The 21,511-nt window shown below is 36.6% G+C and overlaps 1 protein-coding gene across 3 annotated transcripts in view; it reads right to left on the bottom strand.

Annotated features, from left to right (window-relative positions):
* Itpr2 (inositol 1,4,5-trisphosphate receptor type 2) overlaps nt 1-21,511 on the bottom strand; it is a 462,398-nt gene that overhangs the window by 312,745 nt on the left and 128,142 nt on the right. For all 3 annotated transcript variants that reach the window (XM_047550877.1, XM_047550878.1, XM_047550879.1), the window contains 4 exons: nt 19,767-19,918; nt 15,692-15,791; nt 14,994-15,154; nt 2,216-2,357 (listed from right to left, as the gene is read on the bottom strand). In XM_047550877.1, the coding sequence (XP_047406833.1) occupies nt 2,216-2,357; nt 14,994-15,154; nt 15,692-15,791; nt 19,767-19,918 (555 nt within the window). The remainder of the gene's footprint in view (nt 1-2,215; nt 2,358-14,993; nt 15,155-15,691; nt 15,792-19,766; nt 19,919-21,511) is intronic.

The raw sequence follows: 21,511 nt of genomic DNA on the forward strand, positions 1-21,511 counted from the left end.
AAGAATATTGACTCAAAACCACTTTTGTAACATTTGAGTAGAATTACTGTAAAGAAATGAAAAGTACTTAGGATACAGGATTAGCATGTACAAGGAACAGAAAAAACAGTACTAAAAGAGTTCCCTAAAGTGAATGACAAAAACACTGCTAAATAAAATGCTAAATTTTATTTAGAAATTATGTTATTAAAATGGGAATCACAAAGATATTCAATTGCTCCAAGTTATAGGAACATATTCAGATGAACTAAATATAATTTCCAATATGCTTTTTGTTTTTTTCTACTATTTTCTATAACTTTCCCAAATCAAAATAATATAAAGAAGCCATTTACTTATAATCTGAAACTTACATCAGAAAATTGCTTTCAGATATTGCTTTTATCTCTTTCTAGAGTCAATTCAGAAAAAGGAAATAACAATCCTAAATATATATGCACCAAATACCACAACACCCAAATATAACTCTTTCTGAAAGAGTTAATTCACTGTTCATGGTATACAAAGATATGACCAAGTCAGTGAATGTACCAGCATTGAAATGTAATAAATAAGGAGCCACATGGGCAGCTGATGGGACCTAGTGAGCCAGATGTTTGTAAGAAAGTCAGCAGTTAGGAAGTATTTGGAAAGCATTGAGGATAAAACTGGTTTTGGCTTAAGACAGAAGATAGGCTCACCCAGAGACGAGCTAATAGGATGAGTAAACTTATAAGAAAGAGCAGGCGGTCAAGGGAATGAGCATTAATACAAGAAAGCAAAATGGAAAGGAATTCTTATTTGGAGTCCATGAAATGTGATACTAAGTTTCTTCAACAATTTTGTATTCACTAAGCCTTGCATTTTACATTTATAACACTGAAATAAAAGATCTGATATATGTTGGTTAAAATATTAATAAATTCATACCAGGTCTTAAATGTCCTTCAAATAAATGTTTTATATAAAAGCATGCTGATGTCAGAAAATACTTTGTCCCAATTAGATTTATTTAAGAAACATGTTGACTATATACTTTTGGACAGTCAGTTATAGAGATTAATTAACAATGTGTCTACTGTTGTGCTTTCTCAACCCAACAAGAACATGTGTATTACGAACATGATTTTTATGTTTTAAGTATCTTCCTTGAGTCTATATGTAATTAACACAAAAGTCCATTACTTTGCTGGGCAGCAGTGGTGCACACCTGTAATCCCAGCAGCTGGGGAGGCTGACTGCAAGTTCAAAGCCAGCCTCAGCAGCAGCAAGGTGCTAAGCAACTCTGTGAGACCCTGTCTCTAAAGAAAATACAAAATATTGCTGGGGATGTGGCGTAGTGATTGAGTGCCCCTGAGTTCAATCTCTAGTACTCCTCTCTCAAAAAAAAATTAATTTAAGTAGAAAATAACAGAAAAAAAAAAAAACACTTAAAGAGAGGCACATGTCCAAATGTCCATATAAACAGGAAATGAATTGATTCACTGGTGTGTTATGAATAATTTGAGGAAGATACAATAAAGGAGCAGCTCTAAACTTTCAGGGGAAAAATCAGAATACTGTATGGAGCACTTATGAAATAATACACACACTGCCTTTCTTTCCTAGAGAAGAGAAGAGGTAGGAAAAGGATAGAAATGACATTTAGCAAATTCATCTGGAAATTCTACCTAGAGATTTTTCCAGCAGTTTCTGGAGACATCTGACCACAAAGGTATTTGGAGATCTTTGGCCCCCCATGATCCCTGCCTCTTGATATTCACATCCTATGGAATCTTCTGTCTTTGACTGTGGGCTGAATTTATTAACTTTTTTCTAACTAAACACAGCAGAATGAATAACATGTTATATCTAAGATAAGATCATAAAAGGGCTATGGCTCCCATTTGGGTGCTCTCTCTTGTTTCCTCTTCAATTCCTCATTTCTAATGGAAGCAAGCTGCCTTGCCTGGAGGCTCTACTGTGAGAGTCCCACATGAGCAAGCTGGGAAGTGCATCTTCTCCCAAGTCTTCTCCCAGCCTTGAGATGACTGCAGCCCCACCAGACTCCTTGACTGTAACTCTGAAAGACCCTCAGCAACACCACCCACCTAAACTGCTCCTAGAGTTTCAATCCACAGAAATTATAGTAAGTGTCTGTCTGGGGGTCACTTGTTACACAGCAATAGATAAGGGCTTTCCTGATACCATAATTCAAAAAACAAAATAAGTAAATTTAGTTCATGAAAAAATTCACCTGTGCCAAAATGTTTTGTTCCCTCATTAGTTTTTGACGTTCTCGGTTTGGCTTGGTGATAACCACATCCAGAACTTCTTGTCCATTATTAGGCACATCAGCAACAAAAAAGATGAGGTCTTCCAATAATTTAGTTACAAACCTATCATAAAATGAAAAGGAAATTTTACACTGTGGCTTAATTTTGGATTTTCTTTTTATTAAATGTAAGAACTGAAATACTGGAAAACAAAGTATTTTATAATATAAATCTTAAATAAAAATATAATATCTAATGCAATTACGTTTACCTTAACTTTTATAATAATATTCCTTCTCCAGTTTTTACAACTGCCACTCTGCCTCCAGGTCTAATCAAGCATTTGCAGACTATTGTGAAATAAAGCCCCACACGCCTCAACAACAGATGAGCTGGTAAGAAAACACCCCCAGATGCTTTTCTGTGACTGACCCGCAAAGTAGAAATATTTCCATTTCAGGGAAAATGGTTATTCTTCCAAATTCCTTAATTCAAACTACTTTTACTATTCACTCAAACTATTGTATTTCAATTTATCTAATGTGCAGAACAAGAAATTTTTAAATGATCTGTGAAGAGAGAACAAGTAAGCAATCAGACACTCTAAATTGTTTTGAAAATGTCAACTGTAATATCGTTTTAGAATACTATGATTTATGCCAATGTTCACTTGTAACTTGATATTTTGGTTATTGTTATTATTATAACTATTACTTGAACTTCAGTGACACTTATATGAAGTGTTTTGAAAATCCCTCCTAACTTAACTTTTTGCTCCCTCCTTCCTCTGCCTGTACTTTGTAATTTTCTATGTTGGTAGGTAGAAGGAGGGGACCAAGTTTCATACTATTATAAACACCAGTAAACTTATTTGAACTCTGTATTTTTTTTAAATAGCAGAATAAAAATGACATTTATTTTTAAATAAAGCTCATTTTATGCAAAAGCAAACATCATCAAAATGATACATTTCTTGAATCCTTCCTATCAGAACATAAAAAGCAATATTTTCATTTGAATTGCTATTGTTGTTATTTAGTTACAAATCCCTAAAATGTTAATTTGTGATGCAAGTAGAAAACCTCTTAACTTTTATCAGCCACTAAAATAAAATAACTGCATCTATAAATCTGAGCTAAATATTTTGTTTAATCCTCCTCTCATGTAGACAAAACTCTGAATTTTGATGTTTAAATCCTTTTAATACATTTTTAAAAGAGGTTTTTAAAGTTATTAATGATGAAGAACCACTTTTTTATTTTTTTATAGATTGCATTTTGATTCATTGTACACAGGTGGGGTACATCATTTTATTTCTATGGTTGTACATGACGTAGAACCACTTATTATTTTGTTAATAAACATGATTCTTATAAGAAAACAAAATTATTTAAATTAACATCTCCATGTACTCTATTATTAGCACAATCCACATGATCAGATCAATAATAAAACTACAAATGTCTCAACTATTACAGAACTGTGGAAAATATTTAGTCAGGAAACATCTAATCCCATCTCCAAGGATCCTATACCTCCTTGGTGCACCTATTTTAAATTTCAACTCCGTTCTTTGGAAAATGTGTCTAGCTGATGAAATTCACCGATATACTTAGGTTCAATCTCAGAAGGCAACCACAGAAATTAAAATAAAATGTGCATCAAGTATGATGTGAACTTCTTTTGAATTATGACAATGTCTTCCAAATAATTCAGTTCTTCTTAAAACAAAACAAAATAATTCTTTTGAACTCAGATTACTTCAACAAACTGAAATTTAGTTAAACCCTGGTTGCTATCTGCTCAATACAAATCCAGTATTACCATAAATACTTGCACTTTCTTTTTTAAACCATCAATATTCCTTTTCTCTTTCTATTCCAATAACTGTAATTATATATTTAGATATCTAAGAAAGCCCAACTTTGTGGTCAACTACACATCACTCTCCTTCAAAGTCTTCTAAATGACTTGAAACCTGGCAAGAAAAGTAAGTCCTGAATGAGGATAACTGCACATGAGCCCAAGCTGCAGAGCCCCCTCGCCTATGAGGGGGAAAAGGAGGGCAGGAAAGATGAATGTTTTCGGTTTTTGTCTGGTTTGGCTTTTCCTTTGTGTTTTTTAACCTTTCATCTCAAGCATCCCATCTATGGGGAAAAAAAACACTGGTTTTCTTTTCAAACTCCAGTTCTGTATCAGATGGTTAGTTCCTTCTACCTCATGTAATTGTACTACTTTTTGTTCATTAAAAACTTTTTCTGTGTGACTTTCTGTAAGGTAATGTATATAGAGAAAACATATGTGTATGTGTGTTGTGTGTGTGTATATATGTTATGTGTGTGTGTATATTTTAAGACACAGCACACCTGAAAACTGAATAAGAAACTTCACAGATCAGAAATCAAATAAGAATAACAGTGAAGAGCAGGGTTAATGGTCAACCCTCTCAAGGTAGCCAGGAAAGCACATGGTAGAGATTAATCTAAAGACATGAAAGCAAAGACTAATGTTGGGGTCCACTATCTCTTCAAATAACCCAAAAAATCAACAGGCCCCCTCTAAGTTCTGGCAGTGGAAGAAAACAGGAAGCACATGATAGGACTTGGTGCTAGCCACCTGCAAGCAAAATAACCAATGATCACCAAAGGACCTGAAATCTCTGCCCTCAATACCAGACCCAGCTCTGGACTAGCTGACCAGGGCCAGGTAGAGACAAGCCCAAAGATGATAGAGAAAAATGAATGAATATAGAGAGGAAAAGCAAAATTCTTCCACCTGAGAACAGATTGAAGAATGAAATTCCAAAGCATATGAAGAAAACTGATTGAGAAAGATGAACATCACACTGAAGAATCAGGAGACTAATTCATTTCCAATAAAACCAAGTAACAAAACAATTTCAAAACTAACTTTTAAATGAGTATGTTTGAGATCCTCAAATGGATAAAGAACACAGTTATCTATGAAAAAAAAAGAACATTTAAAAATGCTGGTGTGAATGAAGAATGGATGGATATGCAAAGAACCTATAGAAATTTGAAAAACTGAATAAGTAAAAGTAAAATTGACAAAGGTAAACTATTCTGCAGTATTCTTAGAACAGTCAGTGATTATAAGATAGTACCAAAAAATGAATACAGGCAATCGAATGAAGAGAATTAAAAAGGCAAATTATAAAAGATAAATTGAGATAAGGAAGATGAACTAAGAGGACCCCACATATACCCAACAGGAGTTTCAAAAGAAAGAAAAGGAGTTTCAACAAAGGAAAATGGAAAGAAACAAGATTTGAAAGAAAGTGGACAGAAAACTTAGTATTGAAGGTAGATATACATATTCAGATTAAACTGCCAAGTGGGAAGAACAGAAATAAAACATCCCCGTAAACACATAGTGAAACATTAGGACACTAAGAACAGAGACAAAATCTGCATATTTACCAGAAAGTAAAGAAAAATTGCCAGCAAAGATAACAAGCCTATTGATAGCATATTTCATTAAAGCAATAAAATATTCAGAAAAATCATCAAACTATAGCTTTAAAATACTAGAAGAAAATAATTGTCAATCTAACATTTCATAACAAGTTGTCACTTAGAGTAGAGGTGAAACTTGGAGCTAGAGTGTAGCTCAGAGACACAACATTTGTCTGGTATATGTGAAACCCAAGGTTCTATCCCCAGCACCGTTTCCCCAACAAAAAAAAAGAGTAGAGGTAAAATGAAGACATTTCTATATATGTAAAAACTAAAGATTATAACCCACAGACCTTCACTGAATGGACTGAAGACAAGTGAGCTCAGAGAGAAGTGAGATGCAATAAAAGCAAGTAGAGGGGAAAAATGCGTTTGAGAATCCAAGATGAGAGATCCAAGATGGCGGACTAGAGGGTGACTGCATCTCCCATCACTCCAGAACTCAGGATTCAAGAAGGGGAGGTATTGAGAGACTCGGACCAACATAGAGCCGCAGGTGAGTCTCTCCCACCAGGTAAAGCTTGGCCCCGGGCGGCAAGCCCAGACAGGGGCAGCTTCTCGGACCAGGGCAGGGCACCAAGAGTCTTCCCCAAACAGCCGTGCTCTCTCCAGCGGCAGGCGGGGTCCACAGCCAGCTCCTTGGAGCAGGCCGACCAGTGAGAGCTTTTCTGCACAGAGACAACCCCAAGCCCTGGACCCAGCGGTGGGCCCCGGCCCACAGGCGGCTTCTGGGCAAGGGCAGGGCAGCAAGAGACTTTCCCAAGTAGCCCTGCTCCCTCGCAGGAAGGCCCGGTCCACAGCCAGGTTCTCAGAGCAGGCCCGCCCGGTGAGAGCTTTTCCGAACAGAGCCAACCCCAAGCCCAGAACCCAGCAGCCGGCCTCGGCCCGCAGGTGGCATCTGGAGCCAAGGCAGGACAGGGAGAGGCTTTCCCGGAGCAGCCTGGCTTCCTCAGGTGGGGGCAGGCCCTGTCTATAGCCAGCTTCTAGGAGTAGGACCGCCCAGTGAGAGGATTTCCACGCAGAACCAGCCCCCAGCCCTGGACCCAGTAGCGGGCTAGGGGCAGCTTTCTTTGGAAGCACTGCATTATCAAGTTCCTCCAAGACTTCAGGCTACTGAAGGCTGGGAGGTGATATACTGCAAATCTATAGGGACACCATAAGCCAATAGAGGAAATCTGCAATATCTCAGAGTCTCACTGATATCTGACCAATATGAGAAAACAAGGGAAGAAAATGTCCCAAACAAACCTAGATACTATATCAATAAAACCCAATGACAGCAAGGCAAAAGAAATGTCAGAAAGGGAGTTCAGAATGTACATAATTAAAAAAATCAGGGAAGCAAACGAGGAGATGAAAGAGCAAATGCAGGCATTAAATGATCGCACCAATTAACAGTTAAAAGAGCAAATACGGGAAGCAAGAGATCATTTCAATAAAGAGTTAGAGATACTGAAAAAAAAAAAAAAAAAAAAAACAGAAATCCTTGAAATGAAGGAAACAATAAACCAAGTTAAAAACTCCATAGAAAGCATAACCAATAGGATAGAACACCTGGAAGACAGAACCTCAGACATTGAAGACAAAATATTTAATCTTGAAAACAAAACTGACCAAACAGAGAAGATGGTAAGAAATCATGAACAGAATCTACAAGAATTGTGGGATATCATGAAAAATTTAAGAATTATTGGGATTGAGGAAGGCTGAGAGAAACAAACCAAAGGAATGAACAATCTATTCAATGAAATAATATCAGAAAATTTCCCAGATCTGAAGAATGAAATGGAAAAATAGGTATAAGAGGCTTATAGGACTCCAGATATACAAAAATCACAACAGACCCACACCAAGGCACATTATTATGAAAATACCTTACATACAAAATAAAGACAGAATTTTAAAGGCTACGAGAGAAAATAATCAAATTACATTTCAGGAGGAAACCAATAAGAATATCAGCAGATTTTTCAATCCAGACCCTAAAAGCTAGAAGGGCCTGGAACAACATTTACCAAGCCCTGAAAGAAAACGGATGCCAACCAAGAATCTTATACCCAACAAAACTTACTTTCAGATTTGACAACAAAATAAAATCCTTCCATGATAAACAAAAGCTAAAAGAATTTACAAAAAGAAAGCCGGCATTACAGAACATTCTCAGCAAAATATTCTATGAGGAAGAGATGAAAAACAACGATGCAAATCAGCAACGGGAGGAACTAGCCTAAAGGAATAGCCAAATAAAGGATAAACCAAATCATGTCAAAAAACAAAAATGAGTCAAATGACTGGGAATACAAATCATATCACAATAATAACCCTGAATGTTAATGGCCTGAACTCATCAATCAAAAGACATAGACTGGCAGATTGGATTAAAAGGAAAAATCCAACAATATGCTGCCTGCAAGAGACTCATCTCATGAAAGAGATACCCACAGACTAAAGGTGAAAGGATGAGAAAAAATATACCATGCACACGGACACAGCAAAAAAGCTGGAGTATCCATCCTCATTTCAGATAATGTGGACTTCAAGCCAAAACTAGTCAGAAGGGATAAAGAAGGACATTTCATACTGCTTAAGGGAAGCATAAATCAGCAAGACATAACAATCATAAATATCTATGCCCCGAACATTGGCTCATCCATGTATGTCAAACAAATCCTTCTCAATTCCAGAAATCAAATAGACCACAACACAATAATACTAGGCGATTTTAACACACCTCTCTCATCACTGGATAGATCTTCCAAACAAAAATTGAATAAAGAAACCATAGATCTCAATAACACAATCAACAATTTAGACTTAATGGACATATATAGAATATACCATCCAACAAAGAACGAATACACTTTCTTCTCAGCAGCACATGGATCCTCCTCTAAAATAGACCATATTTTATGCCACAAAGCTACTGATAGCAAATACAAGAAGATAGAGATACTACCTTGTACTCTATCAGATCATAATGGATTGAAATTAGAAATAAATGACAGAATAAACAACAGAAACTTCTCCAATACCTGGAGATTAAATAATACGTTATTATATGATGAATGTATAACAGAAGACATCAGGAGGGAAATAAAAAAATTCTTAGAGGCAAACGAGAACAAAGACACATCATATCAAAATCTCTGGGACACTATGAAAGCGGTACTTAGAGGAAGATTTATTTCATGGAGCGCATTCAACAAAAGAAGTAAAAATCAACAAATAAATGACTTAACACTACAGCTCAAAGTCCTAGAAAAAGAAGAGCAGACCAACACCAAAAGTAGTACAAGGCAGGAAATAGTTAAAATCAGAGCTAAAATCAACAAAATTGAAACAAAAGAAACAATAGAAAAAATTAACAAAATAAAGTTGGTTCTTTGAAAAAATAAACAAAATTGATAAACCCTTAGCCACACTAACAAAGAAAAAGAGAGAGAAAACTCGAATTACTAAAATTCGGAATGAACAAAGAAATATCACTACAGACACGCGTGAAATACAAAACACAATTAGAAGCTATTTTGAAAATCTATACTCCAACAAAACAGAAAACCTAGAAGACATCAACAAGTTTTTAGAGACATATGAATTACCTAAACTGAACCAGGAGGACATACACAACTTAAATAAATCAATTTCAAGCAATGAAATAGAAGAGGTCATCAAAAGCCTACCAACAAAGAAAAGTCCAGGACCAGATGGGTTCTCAGCCAAGTTCTACAAAACCTTTAAAGAAGAGCTCATTCCAATACTCCTCAAAGTATTCCATGAAATAGAAGAGGAGGGAACCCTCCCAAACTCATTCTATGAAGCCAATATCACCCTGATACCTAAACCAGACAGAGACACAGCGAGGAAAGAAAATTTCAGACCAATATCCTTAATGAACATCAATGCAGAAATTCTCAACAAAATTTTAGCAAATCTCATACAAAAATATATTAAAAAGATAGTGCACCACAATCAAGTGGGTTTTATCCCAGGGATGCAAGGTTGGTTCAACATCTGGAAATCAATAAATGTCATTCACCATATCAACAGACTTAAAATTAAGAATCACATGATTATTTTGATAGATGCCGAAAAAGCATTCGATAAAATACAGCATCCCTCATATCATTTTCTCGTATTAGACAAAAGGACCAAAAATATGCAATGAAGAAAAGATAGCCTCTTCAACAAATGGTGCTGGGAAAACTGAAAGTCCATATGCAACAGAATGAAATTAAACCCCTATCTCTCACCCTGCACAAAACTCAACTCAAAATGGATCAAGGACCTTGGAATCAGACCAGAGACCCTGCATCTTATAGAAGAAAAAGTAGGTCCAAATCTTCAACACGTCAGCTTAGGATCAGACTTCCTTAACAGGACTCCCATAGCACAAGAAATAAAAGCAAGAATCAACAACTGGGATAGATTCAAACTAAAAAGCTTTCTCTCAGCAAAGGAAACTATCAGTAATGTGAAGAGAGAGCCTACAGAGTGGGAGAAAATCTTTGCCACTCATACTTCAGATAGAGCACTAATTTCCAGAATATATAAAGAACTCAAAAAACTCTACACCAAGAACACAAATAATCCGATCAACAAATGGGATTAGGAAATGAACAGACACTTCACAGAAGAAGATCTACAAGCAATCGACAGATATATAAAAAAATGTTCAACATCTCTAGTAATAAGAGAAATGCAAATCAAAACTACCGTAAGATTCCATCTCACCCCAATTAGAATGGCAATTATCAAGAACACAAGCAACAACAGGTGATGGCGAGGATGTGGGGGAAAAGGTACACTCATACATTGCTAGTGGGGTTGCAAATTAGTGCAGTCACTCTGGAAAGCAGTATGGAGATTCCTCAGAAAGCTTGGAATGGAACCACCATTTGACCCAGCTATCCCACTCCTTGGCCTATACCCAAAGGACTTAAAATCAGCATACTACAGAGATACAGCCACATCGATGTTCATAGATGCTCAATTCACAATAGCCAGATTGTGGAACCAACTTAGAATGCCCTTCAATTGATGAATGGATAAAGAAACTGTGATGTATATATATATATATATATATATACACACACACACACAATGGAATATTACTCCACCATAAAGAATGATAAAATTATGGCATTTGCAGGCAAATGGATGAAATTGGAGAATATCATGCTAAGTGAGATAAGCCAATCTCAAAAAACCAAAGGACGTATGATCTTACTGATAAGCGGATAATGACATATAATGGGGGGTGGGTGGGTTAGTGTTAGTGTTAGGGTTAGGGAGGGTAGCAAGAATGGAGGAAGGAAGGACTGTATAGAGGGAAAAGAGGGGTGGGAGGGGTGGGGGGGAAGGAAAAAATAACAATGAATCAAACAACATTACCCTATGTAAATTTACAATTACACAAATGGTATGCCTTTACTCCATGTACAAAGAGAGAAACAACATGTATCCCATTTGTTTACAATAAAAAAAAATCAAGTAGAGGAAGAGATAAACTATATTAAGATATATAATTAATCACTAGAAAACAACTTTTAGAAATTAAATTGGTCAGTAAAAAAGATGGTGAATCACAATATATATGACACATTTATTCTTTTGTATAGCTCAAATATAAACTAAAACTTAAAAGAATAAACAGAACTGCGGTTCTTGACATCTGCTACAAGAAAGATGGGAGGAAGATTATTAGGGCATGATCAAAGAATGCTGAGGCACTTTTCTTGCATGAGAAGAAAGAAGTATTAATAACTTCAAGTTTTATAAAAATATATAGTAAAATGTATAATTAAGAATTTCAGGACTGGGGTGAGATTCAGTGGTAGAACACTTGCCTAGCACATGTGAGGCACTGGGTTTGATCCTAAGCACCACATTAAAAAAAAGAATTTCAGAGCACTTACCAAAGAACAGAAGTACAACCTCGAGCTTCTCTATCAGTAGAAGAAAAGATAAGATGATAAGATGGGGAGGGGAAGAGAGAGAAAACCTTCATCCATTGAACAGAAAGCAAGAAGGAAGTGGAAGGAAAAGAAAAGCTGCCCTCAAGTAAAAAATATGAATGAGTCCAAAGACATACAACATGCAAATTAATTAAACTTGCAAAATAAAATAGACTATTAGATTAGGTTTTTTAAAATCCATGCCTCTGTTGCTCACAAGACACATAACTAAAATAAAATGACCAGGAAATCTGAAATCAAGGGACACCGAAAAAGGAGGCACCAAGGTGAATACTAAAGAAAAGGTAGCTGGTGTTATAATAGTAATATCAGGCAAATAGTATTTGTTGGGAAATGATGGTGCTCTGGGAAGCAACTACAAAAACATCTGGCCTGGTGATCCCCAGTTGGATGACCTTTCTAGATCCTGAGCTTCCACCATGGGGCATTAGAACCAGACTCCAAGTCTGTAAGTTGCATGAAGGCCTGGACAGTCTAAAATCTTCAGCATGTATTAGCAAGAGTTCCATAAACCTGAATTAATTACATCTGTAAACAATGGATGTTGCATAGAAACCCTCTACAGGTAAAACACACTCCCTCAGATGTACAATGTGATACAAAAATTCTGGTTAAGGACTGCACATGTCACTTCCTCAAGGTCTGCACAGCAGTTAACAGTCCTCCATATTTCCTTTCCCTCCCCACCAACAGGTTCACAATATTCTCTATTTTGTTGGTGCAACTATGTAAAATGAAAGCAGAAAATTCGACTGAAAATTATCTAAGGTTGAGCATCTTGGAGCACAACACAGTAGCTGTGCCTCCACAGTCCTTTCCTGCGGTGAGTAAAAGGAGGGCTACAAGAGAGAAAGAGAGAATTCCAACACCACAGGCATTTTGAGACAGACCTGCAATATTCTCACACCCTCCCTTTGACCTTGTATCATCTTTCTGGTTTTGAGTAAAAAGAACATCTAATAATAACTTTATTCTCCATAGGGGGAAAAAGTCAGAGTTGTCAGTTATTTCCAGAAAGAATTTTATATTGAATTCCAAAACTAAGAAAATAATATAAATGCATTCAACTATGCCAATAAACTCCAATGCACTGACAGGCAGCTCTGAATGCATTTTGATGAGAGATAGCTTTTCTAAAATTACTAAATTAAGATCAATAATTGCAACTTCATGTTTCTCAGGCAAAGTCTTCTCTTTGCTACTTTTTTTTTTTTTAACTCTAAAACAGTGGTGAAAGAAGCAAAGGAAATAAATTGCACGATCTCTACTCAATCCTAAACCACCACCTTCCTTGGACACATCTTGTGAGGAGAAGGTCCCCTCCATTAGTCCCTGGAGAAACAGTAACTTGTGCCAGGTAGCATCCACTGATGGTGGAGCACTCATAACTGGAATATTTGTCCTCTTCAATGAATACTTAGAATTGTAGGAGAGGCTTTAGTAAATTTCTATGCATATGTGAAAGAGACAGAAACAGAAAAGGATTCATCAAAGACATTAGATAAATCACAGGCAAATAAAAATTCCTATCTGCACATTAGAACCCATTTCCTGTCATAATTGAGCTCTGATATTTAATTATCTGTTGTCCATAAAAGTGGGGCAGTTGCTTAAGCTTCTGGTCTTTATTCATTTCCTTCAACAGGGTTAGAGATATAATTGAATACACAACAGTTGTTTTCTAATGCAGGTTTGTCAGGAGAAAAGCAGAGGAAAGAACAGAGAAAAAGCTGAGAACCAGCTATTCCATTTGTTTGCATATTTATGATTTTTTTATCAACAGGAGTAGGGAGGAAGCAAGTTGGTGTTTTGTTCTTTTGTGTTATGAGATACATGCCTGAAAGTTTCTAAAACATGTGTTTAGTTAAGGGATACTTACAATGTGAACCCCATGTCACCTCTACCCAGAGCAAGCAACAAACAATTCCAGGAGCCCTCCACCCCTCACCAGTCAACTCCTGCCTCCCCTCTAAGAGGAAACACCATCTGAATTTTGTGACAATGATTTTCTTGAATTTCTTTATAGATCTTCTCATTGCTAAAATACCCCTAACAAAATTGTGTTTATTTAGCTTGTTTTTGAACTTACAATAGTGTTAGAGTGTTAGAGTGAATGCATTTGTTGCATCTCATTTTCACTCAAAGTTTTTAGATTTATTCATAGCATTACACACAGATGCAGTTCTTTAATTTTCAGAGCTACACTGTATTCCATTGTATGAATATATCATAACTTTAATCATCTATTCAACAGGTGATGGACATATGGATAGAGTTCAGTCTGGGAGTATTTAGAACAAGGCTGGACATTCTTGAGCATGTGTCCTAGTGAACACATGGAGGAACTCCTTTTGGACAGATTTCAAGAATATTCAGCCAAGAGTAAAACTGGCAAGTCATGGACTGTTTATTTCTTTAACTTAACTACTTTCTGCTAGGTGCTGATCTCAGTTACCATCTTATCAGCTATGTCTGAGAGCTCTAAGGTATGCTGTGGATGGGTAAATAGCCTTATCTTGTTCAAATTAAAAGATATGTTGCAAATCATGAAGAGAGAAAATAGGACATTTGTGCTCAGAAATGCTGGGAAGCATACAGACTTTAAACTACATATACTTAAAGCCCACACTTATATGACCTTACCCACGTTGCTCACCCTCTTGATTCTCTTTTATATAAAATGAGAATATCTATCTCAGGGCCATTTGCAAGTTCACATAAAATAAATGGGGAGTGCCTAACACAGTACCTGATGCAAAGTAGAGATGCAATGATTTCTAGCTATCATTTTAATTCTCTCCTTCACTTATTTCCAAAACCAGTTTGAGAACCAAGGAACTAGTTTCTCTGAATGAGTTATAAGGCAGAGAGCTACACCTTGCAGATTTTTTTCCTAATACTCCATTTTTTTTTCATTTTGTAATACTAGAGCTGAGAAATGTGTCATGAATAAAAATGACCAGAAAACATAAAACTTCCTTTAGGACATTTTAAACTCTAAGACCAAATATCAAATCAAATGCAGCAAAAGGTATCATGAAGACTTCAAAAGAAAAGATGAAAGAGAAACTAAAAACAACTATTTTTTCAAGACATGGAAAAAGTAAATACTCCATCAGATTTTAATTCACCATTTTCATTCACTCATTATGATTAAGAGAAATGAAGTTCTTACCTCATTAAGAAGGAGATGCGCTACTAACGAGAATATTCTATTATTCCCTTACATTCATTCATTCACTGGAGAAATACTGCAAGAATTGACAATTAACTCTGATGGTTAAAAGACATTTTAAAAAGTTACTAACCTCCTTTCATTCTGAGTAATGGTGCCATTTTCCAGCTTTTTAACAGTTGTTGCTAGCACTTTATTTGCATCGTTAGCAAAGTCTAAGTCTCGGACCTCAGACAGTGGGACAGACACAATGGCAAAGGCTTCTTTGTCCTCTTTGGTTTGACAGGTTCCAATCTGGAATGTGTTTTTCCATTAAGATTAGCTCGGCTAAATAACTATGCAATATTATTGCAAGACTAACACATCTCAGTACTGTTTAAGAAATACAAGGCACGAATAGATCATCCAAACACAGTAATTCCCATATGCATTACTCCCCAGGAAAGAATGCAGGCATGCGGCGATTTCCCTTGCCCATTCCCTGCCCTGTTTCCAGAGTACCAATGGAAATGTGTCCCTTCAACACTTGCCCTTGGCTTCAGTTCCAACAGAGTACAGAAGAGGCAATCCTGGAATCATACCTTCTTCCCAAATGTTACTCCCATTCCTTTTGGAATCTGTACTACTGACTCCTGACAGCCCCACTGCTGCCAACCCATATATATAGTACAGCTACCTAAGCATGTGGCAGATAAGAGAGCTCAATGAAATTAACTGCAATAATCTGTAAAGTTGATAAAGGTGGATTCTAAGGAACATGTCAGAAACCCCCTAAATCCTATGAACACAACATTTGATAAAAAAAATTAAATCATTCTCAGCAATATTTACCTTCAACATAACAGGCCTCTCTTCATCTGTGTCTATAGGAATACTAGTACTGGTTACCCATGTGTTGGTGCATAAATGTCTTAACCGAACATATGAGTTCCTAAAAACAAACAATTTATAAAACAGACTATAACAAATTTGCACACTTAACATGTTGACACATTTAACAGTTTCATATATGATGTGAACATAAATATCTTAGACTAGTAATTGACTCAAGATTCATTTGGTTTAAGAAAAAATTCTGAATTTAGACTACTTCAAAGCAAGCAGTATTATTACCCAGATCAATCATTCTCAAAATGTGGACCCTGGACCAGTAATATCAATAACACCAGGGAAATTATGAGAAATGTAAACTCTCAGACCTCATCCCAGTCCATTAAATCAGAAACTCTGGGGTTGAGGTCCAAAACTGAGTAGTTTAACAGGCTCCCCATGCTATTTTGATATGCACTAAAGTGAGGACACTGATCAAGTAATCACCTCCATTAAAACTGCTCCTGCCAGCTGTCCTTTGTATAGCTTAATCATCTGCATGTGAAAGTATATATAGCCAATCTTCATCATTTGTGAACTACATGCTTGTAAATCCTACTTACTAAAATTTATTTGTAACTCCAAGATTAGGGGTCATTTGAGGATACGTGTAAGGTGGTCATTTGAGGATATGTGCAAGGTGACAAAGCATTTAAGTCATCCAACACACACATTTCCAAGCTGAGGTCCAGCAAGGTGACATTTGGCCTCCTTGTTTCAGCTCTACTGTAAATACATGTTCCTTTTGCAGTCCATTTAGTGCTGCATTTTTTTTTTCCATTTCTGTGCTTTTTACTGGTGATTTTGGTGTTTAAAATGGCTCCCATTCTACAAATGCTATCTACCATTCCTGTGATATGACTAGAGAAAATTCTTAGGCTAGATAAGCTTCATTTAGGCATGAGTTACAGTCCTATTTCCATGAGGTCAATGTTAAAGAATCAACAATATGCAGACAATAAGGTGTCTCTTAACAGAAACGCACACAAAACCAGTTTATGTATTGACTGACGAAAATGACCAGAAACTAACAGGAACATAACCCTATACTTCCCCTAAGAACAATGGTTCATTTTGGCTAATTCCATGAATCATGAATAACAAAAATATGACCTGTGAGAGAATGTCTGGAAAAGCACACCTAGAACTTCATCCAACTCAAATATTTCTGTTTTTATTGAATGTTTTATTACCATTATTTCTTTAACAAATATGTGTATAGGACTAATTAAAAGAAAAAGTCCATAAAGTTTTCTGCCTTAGAGTTTGCTAAGTTCACTATAAAGATTAGATATAATAAGGTGTAAAACATTTTGACCAAGAAGAGAAAATAAATAAAATGCCAAAGGCCTCAAGGAGATTCATTCAACAATTCAGTTCTACATTCACAAAAGTAGAATAAACTGAAAATGAGTTGCAAAAATCTAAAATGACAAGTATCTGATGCTGGACATTAAACCCAGGGGTGCTTTACACTGAGTTGTATCCCCCAGGCCCTTTTTATTTTTTATTTTGAAACAGGGTCTCGCTAAGAGAATTATACTCTAACCTGTTAACTTACATTTTGAGAGGATTTGGGAACTGAGTACCTCTTTAGGACCTGTACCACAGAAATCTGTTGTCCATAAGACCTTGATGTAATATGAACATTGAAGATATGAAGGTATTGTAGCATAGTGGTTTAGAGTGCACACTTTATGTCCCCATTCTCCAAGATCAACTCCACTTCATGAGCATGACAAGCCAATTCATTTGTCACTCTAAGCCCCTGGTTCTCAAACTCTGCTTCACATCACCTGGGAAGTTTTTACAATCCCAGAGCCCAGAATGAACCCAACACTAATTGTGAATATCTGTGAAAGGAAATTAATTTGCAGAACTGGCATTATCTGAGGGCTTGTTAGGAGTGCAGTTTCTCAGGTACTCACCCTAGACAAAATGAATCATAAACTGCAATAAGACTTTATTGGCCTCTTTTAGTTTAAAGTTTGAGAAATTTGTACTCCCTATCAAAATCACTTGGGTAATGCTTTAAGAAAATAAAGGTAAAGGCTTCCTTCCACCCCCAAGATTGACTTCATTGGTCTTCTTGCAACAAGGGCATGGGGAGGTTTTGATGCTGTCCAGGTGGCTCTAATTTAAAGCCAACTTGAGAAGGTGTTTTAACTCACCTCTAGTTCCTGATCTGTAAAGATTAAATCCTGCTGCCAGAATTAGATAATATTTAGGAAGAACTTGCTTATCACATATAAAGTGCTTCAGAGCTTTATTATAATAGTAGTTATTATTAAGTATAAATTAATGATAGCCTTAATACAATGAATAAAGACCTCAACAGTTCTGAACAGTGGGAGATTAACACTTCCATACAAAGCTCAACTCAGGGTCCTTGACATGGGTCTATGCACTTTACAGTGAGATCTTTTACCATTTCCTTAAACAAACTCTCATGATTGGCATTCAAGAAAGACTCTACTTTTAAGCCAAGCTTGGAAGCACATGCCTGCAATCCCAGTGGCTCTGTGGGCTGAGTCAGGAGGATCACAAATTCAAAACCAACCTCAGCAACTTAGCAAGGCTAAGCAACTCAGCAAGGCTAAGCAACTCAAAAGACCCTGTCTCTAAATAAAATATTTTTTTAAAGGGCTTAGGATGTGGCTCAGTGATCAAGTACCCCTGGGTTCAATCCCCAGTACTAAAACACAAATAAAAAGACTGCATTTTTGCTGAAAAATCTAAAATGAGTAACATCATCATAAGGAGTAATTAAGATCCCAATTCTTAGAAGACAAGGCAGGAGACAGACCTGGATCAGGTAAAACCCTCAGAGGGATCTCTTTTTAGACCATACGGGAGAAAGGGAAGACTGAGAGATGGACTCACATAATGTCAAGAGTCAGCAACATTCCTCACAAATGAGAATGCCATGGAATACCCTGGAAAACTCCACAAGTGGTATTTCTCAGCAGTATTAGTACCATCAAGGGTTATCCTTCTCAAAAGGGACTGGCACAACAGCATCTGCATCTTTGCATAGATACTGTCATTCACCTAATCACTACCCAAGGCCCAAGTATAGCATTGCTCCATCAAGGCCAAATTAGAAATGTCCCACCTGACCCAACAATGTGGGTGGAACTCAGTGTGTCCACAGAGCGCATCAAGGTGCTCTTGTTGGAAAGTAGATGGTTGTGGACAAAAGAGCTCAACTAAAATAGTCAAATTCAAGCAAAAGAGCATAAGATATTCTCTTGCATTGGGTTCTGGCTGCCTCCTTCCCCATCACCCTCCCCACTCACTTAGGTCCAGCTCTACTTGCCTCCTCACTGGTCCTTAAAAACAACTAGTAAATTTCAAGATTCTTCCATTCATTCCCTATTCCTGCTGCTTGAAACACTCCTCCCCAATGGAGTGGACCTGATTCCTTGATTCAAGGGCCATTCCTGCACACTCTGACCTAACAGAATTCTCTGTATTCTGCAATTTTCCTTCAAAGCATTATCATTACCTGACCCTACATTTTGTGTTTGCTGGTTTGTTTACAGCTTGCCTCTCCCATTTGAATGTAAGTCTATAACCAGTTTGCTATAACCAGTTGTCTTCTCAGTGCCAAAGGCAATGCCTGGAATGTAATCAATGTTCCATAAATATTGTTGACTGAATCACTAAATAAATGAACAAATGAATAAATGAAGTGGGGAACCTGACATAATAAAAATAAATGATAAAAGTATTCCTAGAAATGCTTTTAGATTATTTATCATTTTAGTAACCAAAGGCCATACAAGTAATAGGAATAAATGATTCTTATGAATTTTTCAGAACTTCATTGGTCCTGTACCTTTTAATTATTTATAAGAATAAAATAAACTATGTTAATCTACTCACAAAATAGGCACAATATTTTACACACTTTTTCTTCGCTTATGCTCTGGATATCACAAAAATTATATTAATGCTAGGATTTTCATTCTTAACCTACCCCTAAAATTATTCAGAGAAATATCTTTTAACCATATATTCTTTTTTTTTTTACCTGGGAACCAGGCAGTCAGCTCTCTGAAGAGTTGTGGCATCCAGTTCAAAAAGAGATGCAATGTCATTTCCATGTGGGACTGAGACCAAAGTATACATGATCTTCTCCCCTGACTGGCGTTTTTTCTTTGAAGTTGGAAGGTCTCCATCTCTCTGTTCAGAAGATATAAAGTTGTTTACCTTTATCAACTCTCTTATTAAACTCGCCACTTAATCAGGTTATAGTGTTTGAATTTGCATGTTTCTAAAGGTGTCTATTTCACATGACTCAGAAACAGTAGATCAGACCTGACAGCCTTTGAGGAAACTATTATCAACATTGGTATGTCACACACTCCCAGATGGTATGGCTGGATCCAGGCACATCAATAAGGCAGTAACAGTCACAAAAGCTATGGTCCTTTTCCTTGTTTCCTTGAACCTACTGAAAAATAGGAATCTGGGCCATTCTACACTTAAACCAAATATGGAAAAGAAACTGTTTCATCTAGATTCACAAATTAAAGACACACAAATGGGCAACAAATATATGAAAAGGTGCTCAACATCACTAATCATAATGGAAATAGAAATCCAAACCACAATGAAATATCAACTTATACCCATTAAAATATATTTTCAAGAAGACAAGAGATAATAAGTATTGGGAGGGTGTAGAGAGAAAGGAACCATCACACACTGTTGGTGGGACTATAGTCTGGTGCAGCCCTCATGGAAAACAATTTGGATGTTCCTAAAGAAGCTAAAAAGAAAGCTACCACATGGCCCAGTAACCCCCCCCACTGGGCACAGATGCAGAGGAGATGAAACCCCCACTCATAAAGACGTCTGTGCCCCACAGTCACTGCAGCACTATTCACAATGGCCATCGCATGGAGACAAACTATGTGTCCACTGATGGATGACAGGGCAAAGAAATCTGTGAGACATATATAAATACATAGACAGACAGACAGATGGTCCCCAATTTAGGATGGTTTGACTTATAATGTTTTTGACTTTCTGTTGTATAAATCAATATGCATTCATTAGAAATCACACTCCAGAAAAACAAGTTTGATCTTTTCCTTGGCTAGCAATATGAAGCATGATACTCTTGCTATGCCAGGGAACCTCAGCTCCTAGTCAGCCACAAGGTATCAAGGATCAACAACCAATAATCTATAATATATTGTGTTGCTAAGGACATGATGATTGGTAGATTAAGAGTGTTAAAAGCATTTTCAACTATGATATTTTCGACTTAGAGTAAGTTTTTTTTTTATTTTTACACAATACATTTTGATTCATTGTACACAAATGGGGTACAACTTCTCATTTCTGTGGTTGTACAGCCGTAGATTCACATTTGTGTAATCATACATGTACATAGGGTAATGATGTCTGTCTCATTCCACTATCTTTCCTTCATCCTACTCCCTCCCCTCCCCTCATTTCCCTCTACACAATCTAACACTCCTGCATTCTTCCCTTAACCCCACCCAGTTATGTATCAGCATCCACTTATCAGAGAAAACATTCAGCCTTTGGTTTTCAGGGATTGGTTTATCTTATTTAGCATGATATTCTCCAACTCCATCCATTTACCTGCAAATGCCATAATTTTATTCTTATTTATAGATGAATGATATTACTTTGTGGATATATACCAGTTTCTTTATCCAATCATCTATTGAAGAGCATCTAGGTTGGTTCCACAATCTAGCTATTGTGAATTGATGTGGCTACATCACTGTAGTATGCTGA

This window comes from Sciurus carolinensis, chromosome 4, assembly GCF_902686445.1.
Source record: "Sciurus carolinensis chromosome 4, mSciCar1.2, whole genome shotgun sequence".
Taxonomy (NCBI): Eukaryota; Metazoa; Chordata; class Mammalia; order Rodentia; family Sciuridae; genus Sciurus; species Sciurus carolinensis.